A 12,474-nucleotide genomic window follows, 5' to 3' on the forward strand; every position below is an offset into this window, starting at 1 on the left:
CACTTGACCAACATGCAATAACCCAAATTGACCACGTCCTCATCGAAGGCCGATTTTTCTCAAACGTCACTAACATACGCTCCCTGCGCGGTGCGGATATTGACTCGGATCACTACCTAGTAGGAGTGCATGTGCGCTCAAAACTATCGAGAGCTTGCAATTCACGGCAAAACCACCCTCCTCGGTTTAACATTCGGCAGTTAAAAGACCCGCAAGCTACCGAGAATTACGCGCGCCTGTTGGATGAGGCACTACCTTCCTCTGGGGAGCTTCTGGGATGCTTCGAATCTCGAAGACGGCTGGAGTAAGATTAGCTCTGCCATCGAATAGACCGCAACCGCGGTACTAGGTGAGGAAACTACGAGCCCAAGAAACGACTGGTTCGACGGGGAGCGCCAGCAAGCGATGGAGAGAAGCAAAACAGCTCGGAAAAACTATTTAAGCATTGCCACGAGGGAGAATTTGGCCAAATATCGACGAGCGCGGAATAAGATGACCACGATACTGAGGCGAAAAAATCGCCAGCAGGAGGACAGGGATCGTGACGAATTAGAACAACTATTTCAGGCTAATCATACGCGCAAATTCTATAAGAAGGTGAACCAATCTCGTAAGAGCTACACACCGAATCCAGACATGTGTAGGGACGAGGAAGGAAACCTGATTACAAGCGAGCGCGAGGTGGTCGACAGGTGACAGCAGTTCTTCGATAAGCACCTCAATGACGAGATAGCAGATGGAGGCGTAATGGAAACCTACCTAGGAGTGCATTCAAACGATAATGATGTCCCAGCCCCGACCTCCAGGAGATCCAGCGAGAAATCGGGCTGCTGAAGGCAAATAGAGCCGCTGGAAAAGACCGACTTCCGGCTGAACTCTATAAACACGGTAAAAATATACTGGCAACGACACTTCATTGAGTAATATCCAGGCTTTGGGAGGAGGAGAAATTACCGGAAGAATGGATGGAGGGTATTGTTTGCCCCATCTATAAAAAGGGCGATCGGTTCGAGTGCGGCAACTACCGCGGCATAACGCTAACTAACGCCGCTTACAGGGTGCTCTCCCAGATTCTAACACGTCGTCTATCCCCGATAGCCAAAGGCTTCGTAGGGCAGTACCAAGCGGGCTTCATGGGGGCCCGCGCCACAGATTTTTGCCCTTCGACAAATCCTCCAGAAATGTCGGGAGTACAACGTGACCACTCATCACATATTCATAGACTTTAAGGCAGCTTATGATACAGTCGATCGAGAACAACTATGGCAGATCATGCACGACTACGGTTTTCCGGACAAACCGACACGGCTGACCAAAGCTACCTTGGAGCGAGTTATTTGCAACGTTCGTGTTTCGGGTGCACTCTCGAGCCCTTTTGTATTCACGCAGAGGTTTAAGGCAAGGGGATGGACTATCCGGTATGCTATTTAATATAGCCCTTGAGGGTGTAATCCGACGTGCGGGCATCGAAACGAGGGGCACGATCTTCAACAAAAGTACCCAACTCCTGGGCTTCGCAGATGATATTGACTCAATAACAAGAAACTTTGCGACGGCTGAGACAAACTACGCCAGAGTGAAAGCGGAGGCCATCTCGTAGTGAGAAGCCTGGATTTTCCATTCGAGGTCGGTAATTTAAATGAATCAGCGGCTGTTCAAACTAATACCTTGAAAACGTGTACAAATCGGCTAGTTACGCAAAAGTTTGTATCTCTTGAGAGACAGATGGTACAATCAATATTGCAGGACAAATGATGGAAATCATTGGAATATGTACACAATCGCGCGCAATAGATATTCACAATCGATTAAGAAAACTCGTTGCCAGGAGGCCAGGAGGGTGGGACTACTAATTAATGCGTCAAAAACCAAGTATATGGTGGGAAGAGGCTCAAAGAAGAAAACATTGAGTCTCCCACGGACAGTGACAGTGGACGGCGATGAACTGGAAGTGGTTGATGAATTCGTGTACTTGGGATCTCTGATCACCGCCGACAACAATACCACGAAAGAGATCCAACGACGCATTCAAGCTGGAAATCGTGCATGCTTTGCACTCCGCAAGACGCTTCGGTCAAGAAGAATACGGCGTCGCACAAAGCTAACGGTGTACAAAACCTTAATAAGACCAGTGGTCCTTTATGGACTCGAGACTGTGACGCTGCTCACGGAGGACATACGCGCTCTGGCCGTCTTTGAGCGGAAAGTGCTGCGGACTATTTTTGGTGGAGTACAAACTGAGAGCGGAGAGTAGCGCAGACGTATGAACCACGAACTACAGGCACTACTTGGAGAGATTCCCATTGTACACCTGGCGAAAGTCGGGAGGTTACGGTGGGCCGGACATGTCGCGAGGATGCCGGACGACAGTGCAGTGAAATCCGTTCTCTTCAATGACCCCACCGGCACCAGAAATAGAGGGGCTCAACGTGCCAGGTGGCTCGACCAGATCGAAGCCGACTTGCGAGTGACGGAGCGCTTACGGAATTGTCGACGAGTGGCCCAGGACCGAGTAGATTGGAGACGAAGAATTGAGACAGCACCAGCCACCACGACTCTCAACTGATTATGTATGTGTGTATGGTATATTAGTGAATGCTAAGTAGCATGACTCAGTGAATATTGACAGATTTCCAAACACTGATCCCAAGACTTAGGGATACCAGGGATAACTACCAACCAATCCAACCAATATATCCGACATAGAAATTGATTCAAAAATAAAATCTGAGGTGCAATATTGAAAGTTTTTTAATTTCCACGTTAAGTAGACTGAATCAAAACCCCAAGCAATAGGATAAGTATCACGTTCCGAGCACAACCTTTATCAGAAAAGATTTACTTGTCACCGCCTTCACCATAGTGCCGGAAGTGGCAGAGAAATAAAACCATGTGAACAATGTTCGAAAATACACACAAACGCGGAAGAATACTATAAGGATAATTTTAAATGCTTTCAATATAAATTGGCATAATGACTACAATTCGAACCATTTGAAGCGTGTATCGTATGTTTCTTCAATCTGAAACAAACAGTACACGAATTAACGCGCATTTCCAGGTACAGTAGAACTTTAATTGATCATGTTTATTTCATTTTTGATACTATTTATACAGTCACAGATACCAATTTGAAAATAACCGATAATGAGACCTTAATTATCAATACTGTAGATAATCTCGTTGTAACCGATGATTTGGTGAAATTAAAATGCTGGAGGAATTATTCGAAACAAGCTGTTTCGAATCTCGTAGTGAGAAGCCTGGATTTTCCATTCGAGGTCGGTAATTTAAATGAATCAGCGGCTGTTCAAACTAATACCTTGAAAACGTGTACAAATCGGCTAGTTACGCAAAAGTTTGTATCTCTTGAGAGACAGATGGTACAATCAATATTGCAGGACAAATGATGGAAATCATTGGAATATGTACACAATCGCGCGCAATAGATATTCACAATCGATTAAGAAAACTCGTTGCTGGAACGATTATAGCCGAACAGTTTCGTCCCATCAATATGTTTCACACGTTAGAGAAAATATTAGAATTCGCCAGCTGCTGGAATATTTGAATTGCAATGCTATGCTAATACAAGAACAATCGGGATATCGGGAAGGTAAATCCTGTGAAACCGCATTGAACTTGGTATTAGCAAAACGGAAAGAGAAGCTAGAGTGCAAAGAGAATATCATTGCTGTTTTCTTGGATCTAAAACGCGCTTTCGAAACAATTTCTAGGCCCTTATTGTTGAACACGATTCAGCGCTTTGGAATTACGAGTACTGCATATAAGTGGTTTGAATGCTATTTGGATGACAGAACTCAACGGACTATTTTTAATGATTTAATTTCCAATCCCATAGGGAATAATCTTTGAGTACTCAGGGAAGTGTATTAGGGCCTCATTTATTCATTATGTATATCAAAAAATAATGCGGTTGATACTAAAAAGTTACAGATTCACTTCCTCATCTTTGATGCTGGACGCTCTAAAATGGTTATCCGTTAAGTAAAGAATTGTTTATTTAACTATGGTGTTAATTTTCAAAGTAGTTAACGGTTTGCTGCCTCGATATTTGTTAGATCGAGTTGGAAGAGGAAGTGACTTTCACAGTTATAACACAAGAAACAAGATTTTGTTGTTTTTTTGCCTACGTAATGCCTTTGCGTAACCATGCAAATTTCCAATGAAATAATCTGTCCGGTTGAAGGATATTATCGGCAAAAAGAGGGCCTTCATTGTATATTGAAGTGAGCCCCGTTTCTCTCTCTCATGTTCCACGTATTCATGTATCTATATTCGACGTGGTTTTACATATACTACCTGACAAATTTGTGAATTTTGTTGACATAAACCCGTTTTTCTGTATGTTTTTATAACAAAATTGAGCTAGGTGACAAAATTATGTTTGGATTTCCACCCAAACTGCATGCTATTTACTAATACTAACACGAGGACCTTTATAGTATACCTGATAACAGTGTAAGTTTGTTGGTTTGAGTTCATGGTGGGTAAACAATTAACCGTCCATCATTTGTGGAACTACTTTTGACGTAAAACTACGTCTTTGATTTCTGTACCGGGCTGTAAATTCAATGTTTCGAAAACGAGAGTGTCGCTTGGAGTGCAAGGTTTTGGACGTTGATTCATCTTTGCCGGCTGAACGGAGTGACATGATAATCACTTCATTCGAAAGACTTTGAAAACAGGCTATTGAAATCACACAAATCGTATATAAACGAATGCCCGCTCGGAAATCCACTCAGTTATGATTGCGCAGCGGTTTTTTCTTTATTATCAGAGGCGAGGCGTGACCATGTGAGCTACCTGTTGAATCAACAAGGGTTTGTTTTCTATCGATTACATCGGCTTCATTCAGCAGAAAACTTTGAACCTTAAATGTAATATTTACGCAGACGGCGCTTTAGTAGTGGTAATCGCTTCATATATAGCTGACTGCGTTTGCCCTGTCGCGCTGTCGCGGCGGGTTCAGATGAAAGATTTCAACCCGGTAGTCACTACTGCTTACTTCGTAGTATTGTGTTAAAATATATTATTTCTGGGATTGTCTCCCTGTTCTATGGACAGTTTGAACAGGCGGACGAGACGCCACTGTCTATTATAGTGACTTTCAACACTTTTGGCTGGTTCGTCACTGTTACTTCCATTTTGGAAGAATGTCGGGAGTGAGAATCGAACTAATAACCCTTAGCGTGAGAGGTATATTACCACTACGCCAGATCGCCTCATCACTGCACAGCGGTTGATGTACAATCGCTGAAATCTGTATGTTTCTCTAACACAGATTTCAAAACCAATGAGCCAGAGGGAAATCGGCATTGCAAAATAGATGCAAGATGTGGGTACTTTTGTACCCACATGCATTTCCGCAGATCGGCATGAGTTCCAATACAGATTTCAAAGCCAAGGAATCAAGTCTGAGGAAATCGGCATTGCAAATACATAGCCGAAGGGACCATCGAGTCATGAAGAAAAGAATGCTTGTAAAATAAATCGAAGGTGCCATGAAATCCATCGAGTTAGGGAAAATGGTGACCGGAATAAATCGCCACAGTAAACAACTGCAACAGAAACAACCGCTTAGAAAAAGTGTAGTAGGCTAGAAATATTTGGCGCGGGAAAAACATCATGTGCCTCACATTTCTATTATAAATTTATTCTCTTGTTCTCGTTTTTCGAAATTTATTCTGAGGACAATGTAATGTGGACGAAGTCCCCATTTGGCGAGGATAAGGAATCGAGGCGGCCCATGCCGCCAAGATGACGCAATCCGAGTCCACCGCCGACCCGCCGTCGGAAGCGGCGGTGTCTCGCACGCAAACCTGGGATCCACTGATTGCCCGGTTAGTTTGAAACATAGGATACGATCCTTTAGCAATGTCCGACCGAGCTCTAGCGAGCGTCGGACGGTATACGTCTGCCCGGGGCGTTACGTTTGCCTGGGGCGATACGTTTGCCCGGTTAATTCTTGTTTTGAAATACAATACCGCGCCACAATATTTATAGCCTACTACACATTTTATAAGCGGTGGTTTCTGTTGCAGTCGTTTTCTGTGGCGATTTATTCCGGGAACCAGGGAAAATATCGAGTTACGGAACATCGGGTTAGGGAGAGTTGACTGTATATGCAAGGTGCGGGTACTTTTGCACAAAGAGGGAAATGTGAAATACATTGATCGTTTAGCAATTCTTCCGTTCACATATTTGGAACTCCATCATAAATGAATGAAATGAACAAGGAATCATGACATACGTCAGATTTGCAACGACCTAAAAGGGATTTGTTCGCAATTGAATTCGAAAATTGTTTCATTCAATCACTGATCAATAATTTAATCAGTACACTCAAATGATTACTGAGCCAAAGCTAGTCCTATGTCAACCTTGAGGTTATATCTGAGATATAACCCACCCATAGTTTTTTTGCATCAAAAATCAAGATTTTGATTCACGTTATATGGACGTTAAAATAGGATTGTGTACGCGGATAACGAGACGAGGGTCAAGGGGATTGAAGTCAGGTTGAATGAAGAGGCAGATTTGTATTCATTAGTTCGTCAATTAGAATAAACATTTGCTAGAATAGTTTATCAGTCATCCTCGCTCTCAACGCTCGTCAATTGATTTTCTAGTCAATTCAAGTCATGTTGACTGTGAAAACCAAAATAGTCCTAGTCGATGCAAAGCTAAGTCAAGAGTCGATTTTCATTTTTCATCTTCGAAGATTTCGGGTCCCGATTAGAGATACAGTTATTCCAAACAATTCTAAAAATGTTTTGCTTCAAACGAGTTCTTTACGAACCAAATATTCACATCATTTCTAACCATGCATTCACTTACCTCCTTTACGCTGCTTTTCCCAGCAAAACCGATGCGACCACCGGTTGCGTTCGTCAGTCCAACTTGAACGCCTCGGCTCCCCGTTTGTTTTGCAAGCATCGCTGCGAAGGGTGTGTTCGGCAGCCCGTTGGTGGCCATGTCGTTCATATAAACCACCGGTCCAAGCGATTCCTCGTCACTGTCCGAAACAAGGTGCAAGAGTTCCTAGAAAAAAAAGTGGTTCCAATGGTGAACCTTCTGGATTGATGGAAGACAATTAAGCGCAGATTGGTGCAATTACCTGCTTTTGATTGAGGAAATAAAGCTGCGAAACTGCCTGCCAATCGACGTTAAGCGATTGGGACTTGGGATACCTTCGTGGAATCCACACGGCACCATAGACGGAGGGGAGGTTTTTCCTGTGATACAGTGGCATCGGGATGTTGGGCAAAAATATGTACACTGGAATTAGAAAGATATTAATTTCTGATAATTCGCAAACAACGCCAAACTTACACTCATTGTCGGCAGTAAACGCAGCAATTAAATTGTTGAATGAATCGATGGCAATTTGGTCGACAGTCAGATTTACGGTCACCTGAATTCGGAGGGTCAGCAAATTCCAGACCAGTAGTCTGTTTTCCGTACACATCACAACCAGATGTGAATGCTCTCCGTAACAGAAGAAGGCGTGATTAATTTGGGTGGTTGTTATAACGGGTTTGCAGGTGTTATCGATGGCCGGAGATATTTTCTGCGAACACATTTTTTTTGTGGTGTCAAAGACGCTGGTGAGTTGCGAGAGTCCCAAGGATACAGCTTTCTTGCGCTGAAGATTATGCAGCTTCCGCTTGCAGCGAAATTTAACGTCGGAGCAAAGCTCATCCACGACTCTCTGTAGCCGTTTCTCGGCGCCGCAGGAAATTTGCTTTGCTTTGGCCAATTTCTCCGCTATTTTATCTTTCATCTGAGAAACAGTTCGACATTGAATGCGCAATCGGTAGAATAGTTCCGCTTTCTGCGAAATGGTTAACTCGTTGTGCAGCTGCGTCCTCTTGAAGACTAGCTTCTTTTGATCCTCCGAAAGTTGTCGAACCCTTTTCGTGTCGCTTTGGATGAATCGATGCTTTTTGAAAGGGACTAAAATTTTCCTCAAGTCGGAACCGTCTTTCTTCTCCAACAGTTGTAACATTTGCTCGATTATTTTGGATTTCTTCTTCAAATAATCATCCGTGTCGATTTGCTTCGTCTTGCTGGAAACGGAGAGCACCACACGTTGCATACCGCCATCGTAACCGGCGGGAGCGGAAAGTGCACACTTTAGACTGAGCGTTTCGGCGCTCCACGCGCAGAGTACACTACCGAATCCACCGGCCAGCAGCGAACCATCTTGCGAGAAGGAAATCGACTTCACCGGTAGGTTTTTATACTCGACCCTGCCGATACACATCCACACCAATTTCTCACCTCCCCCGGTAATTTCTATTTCACGGGGAGACCAGATTTTCACACAGCGATCTTTTCCCGCAGTCGCACACAGAACATCTCGCTCCTTAGACCCGTTGGAGAACTCCAATCCATTCACGCCTCCTAGATGAACATTTTCCACATTCACGTTGAGTGAATAGTTCTGTCGCGATTCGTCATACTTCCAGAATTTGAGCCGAGTCTCCGACGAGTAGCAGTTATCGTTCCAGGTCTCCACTGTTGCTAACCAGAATGCATTGACGGCAACATTTGTGACCATCGTATTGTAAATAACCTTCTGCTGCTCTATCGTGTTATAGTTCATGAGTGTAATGTCCAGCTAAAATAACAAAATACAACTATTTTGTCGCACCCATTAAAACTTGTTTGATGAGGTATTCCGCCAATCAACACGAGTTTTTGAAGAGTTTTTTTAATTTCATGTTTCTAATTGAGCTGAAGCTTTGCCAACTTGTTTGGCACTAAGTACGATGCCATTTTATGGTATTAGTTTTTCAAATGCGATCACGACTAATTTTTGAAACGGGTTTATGCAAAATCATTTCAGAGAATAAACTATAACGATAGCGATTATAGTTTTGTTTGTGCGTCTTTGTTGAAGTATTCATATTGATCAAACACACAATAATATAATAGTACAACAGTATATAACAATCATTTTCAAATTGGTACTTTAACCCATTTTAGGCCAAGCGTTCGAAAAATCGAACAGCAACTTTGATAATTTTTCATGTCTTTGGACAGGAACCATATAGTAATGTTTTTGCACCAAAAGATAGCTTAATTTATTAGCTACACTTATATCGATTTCATTCAATTTTGAGTAACTTTATTGGATAATAAATTCAATTTAAAGCAAGTATGTTTGGAAGGTGTTTTCAATTTCAATTAAAAAACCCAATAAAATACAAAAATATGTGAAGTTTTCTACAGTATTGCTTTGATAAAAGGACATACATTGTGATATAGAGCGAAAATCATTCGATTGAGCCGCATACAGGAAAATAACAGTCGGGGATATTGAGTGTTCGAAAAATCGAACGTTGGCCATAACGAACATTTTTTTTTCTGCTGAATCAACACCAACACATCTAACCTCCGCTGCGCATTTTGATTTGTTTGATTTAGAAGACGGAAGATTTTTCATTTATTCTTGCATTTTCAGTTGTGAATGTTTGCAAATATCGATTAATTTAGCAAATATAATTGAAAATCTATATGATTTTTTGTCCGTAACAACCTTAGGCGATGGCGACCCGTAGAATTTCTTTTGTGGGGGAGCTGGAGGAAATGATCAGTACGTGTAACGAGGATTCTAATGAGATTGTTTGTGTGAATATTCTTCCGCCGGACCGAATAATAACCTCCCAACCCTCTTTGCCATTGTTTTTTCGCAGTACTCTGGTACTTTGCAAGGTTTGGAAAATGTTCGATTTTTTCAGGAAATGGATAATTGGAGAGACTAGTTTTTAAGCATTGACATTTCTCCACAGTTAACAATAAAAATAACAGCATATGCTTTCGTTTGAAAGAAAAAGCCTGTCAGTAATAAGTTAAAATTACATGAAATAAGAAATGCCACATCTCACCTAAGGTGGATTAATTTGGATTTATACTTAGAGATCTCTATTCTCCTGTTCTTGTTCTTCCCGGAATCCAAAATTGATGCATTTATGAATACCGTTTATTTGCTAATTGAAGTGACTTTTAGTTCCAGTATGTTTGTACTTGCAAAAAAAAGTGCGGGTTTCGGCCAATGTTCGATTTTTCGAACAGTCATTTCCCGGAAAATGGAAGATGGGAAAAAATTATTCTTGAACATTGGAGTTCCTTTAGCGTTAATAATCGAAAATACAACAATGGATCTCGTCAAAAAATAATTTTTACAGCTTGGCCGTTAATGGGTTAAGAAAGTACTCTTCTTTAAAATTCGCGCTTTTATTTTAGTCTTATGAATGCCCTAGATTAAAGGAAGGGAGATGTGATAACTACTAACTGCCACTTGCCTAATTATTTTCTAGCTTTTAGTACATTATCTGTATTATTATTATTATGTTTTATCACAATAAAACCGTTTAACTTAAATGGTTTTTTTAAATATCCTCATAATTATCATAATTATTTTCTATTTTCTGGTTTTTAGTACATTATCTGTATTATTAGTATATTTCTTAAAATGTTTGATTTTTACCTATTTTTTTCGGAATGTTTTCATGATGTACTGTATTCTATTAGTCAAATCGTTTCATTTGATACCGATAATGATGAGATTGCAAAAAATACATAGTCGACCATTTTGTGCCGGTGACCTATCTGAATTTATGTTGTTCATAATGTAGTTTGTTCTCCGAGTCAAGTCCAGTGATTTGATACACATATCCTTTTCTTCAACTGTGGTGTTCTTCCAAAAAAGACCAGCTAATTGGCTTTAATCTTTAATCTTTAATCTAATAACGAATTTTCTCTCGGTAAACGTAATATAGTTATGATTTGCACTAATTTATTAAACGGTTTTATCTAGCTTGGACCCGTTTGTATGTTTGTGACTTTGTAACTTTGTAACTTTGTCTGTAGCGCTGCACCACATGATTAGAAATTTAACCCCCTTCCTGTTGACCGTTTGATCTGAAATTTGGGACACATCTTTATCTCTGGTGTCATATTCCAAGATCTGTACAAAATGGCGGATTATATACATATTTTCCCAAAACCTCATCAATATGCGTATCGAATGAAAGGGCTTGACCTATAGTACACAGTTATTCATGAAAAATGTAAATCAAATATTGAGGCCGCTACAAAATGGCGGATTACATATTTTCTCAGAACCGCTTCAAAGTGGGTATCAAAGTGGGCTAGTAGAACACAGTTATTTTTTAGTAATGCAAATCCTGAAATTTGGAACAAACCTTCAATTCTACTGCCATTATAAAACTGCGTATTCCATGATCTTAAAAATCCAAGATGGCGGCCGGTACAAAATGGCTAATTATATACATATTTTCCCAAAACCCCATCAATGTGGGTATCGAATCAAGCCATTTCATTCAGTGGAACACAGTTATTTATGGAAAATGTAATCAAAGATGGAGGCCACTACAAAATGGCGAATTACATATTTAAAATTTTCTAATAATGTTTTCTAATAACAACCCTACAAACATTCAAACATACATACAAACAGGTCAAGCTGAATGAAACCATTTAAAAAGTAATTAGTTATTTGGGAACCGATGCCATTTTGGATTGGATGTTTCATGATCTGCTATTTTCTACTAGTCGAACACCTTCATTTTATACCCATATTGATGGGGCTTCGAAAAAATATGTACAGTGAAAGCTCTCTATATAGTTATCGTTAGTCGTTATAGAGAAATGTCGCAATAAAGAAAAGAATTTCTATGCGATTTTGAAGGGACCTTTGGAAATGTCGTTATAGAGAGATTAGTCGCTATAAAGGTTGTCGCTATAGAGAGCTTTGACTGTATATATGGCACCATTTTGTGGTGGCGGCCATTTTGGATTTGCATTTTTCATAAATAACTGTGTTCTGTTAGTAAATTTCTTTCATTTGATATCTATATTGATGGGATTCTGAGACAATATGTAATCCGCCATTTTGTAGCGGCCGCTATCTTGGATTTACATTTTTCATAAATAACCGTATTCTACTAGTCAATCCGTTTCATTTGATACCCATATTGATGGGGTTGTGAAAAAAATATATATGGCTCCATCTTGAGGTGGCAGCCATTTTGGATTTGCATTTTTCATAAATAACTGTGTTCTACTAGTCAAGACCTTTCATTTGATACCCATATTGATGGGGATGTGAAAAAAATATATATGGCGCCATCTTGCGGTGACGGCCATTTTGGATTTGCATTTTTCATAAGTAACTGCATTCTACTAGTCAAGCCCTTTCTTTTGATACCCATATTAGCTATTCAATATAGAATTATTATACAAATTATTCAAAATTTCCGAAAATCAAAAATAAAACACTCCGGATAATCGAGTCTCCGGATAATTGAGTCCGACCTGTATAGCATCATAAATTTGTCGCATAGCACAACCGTTACTTCCCACATTTTTTCATAAAAACATTCGCTAATGAAAAAGCCCTCTTAACATTGGAGTTTGTAA

General features: G+C 40.6%; 1 protein-coding gene across 2 annotated transcripts in view; it reads right to left on the reverse strand.

Annotated features, from left to right (window-relative positions):
* Positions 1 to 12,474, reverse strand: part of LOC129775306 (WD repeat-containing protein 75) — a 71,345-nt gene that overhangs the window by 54,080 nt on the left and 4,791 nt on the right. For both annotated transcript variants that reach the window (XM_055779887.1, XM_055779886.1), the window contains exons 4-6: positions 7,357 to 8,647; positions 7,142 to 7,302; positions 6,862 to 7,065 (exon numbers count right to left, since the gene is read on the reverse strand). In XM_055779887.1, the coding sequence (XP_055635862.1) occupies positions 6,862 to 7,065; positions 7,142 to 7,302; positions 7,357 to 8,647 (1,656 nt within the window). The remainder of the gene's footprint in view (positions 1 to 6,861; positions 7,066 to 7,141; positions 7,303 to 7,356; positions 8,648 to 12,474) is intronic.

This window comes from Toxorhynchites rutilus, chromosome 3 (assembly GCF_029784135.1).
Source record: "Toxorhynchites rutilus septentrionalis strain SRP chromosome 3, ASM2978413v1, whole genome shotgun sequence".
NCBI classification, from domain to species: Eukaryota; Metazoa; Arthropoda; class Insecta; order Diptera; family Culicidae; genus Toxorhynchites; species Toxorhynchites rutilus.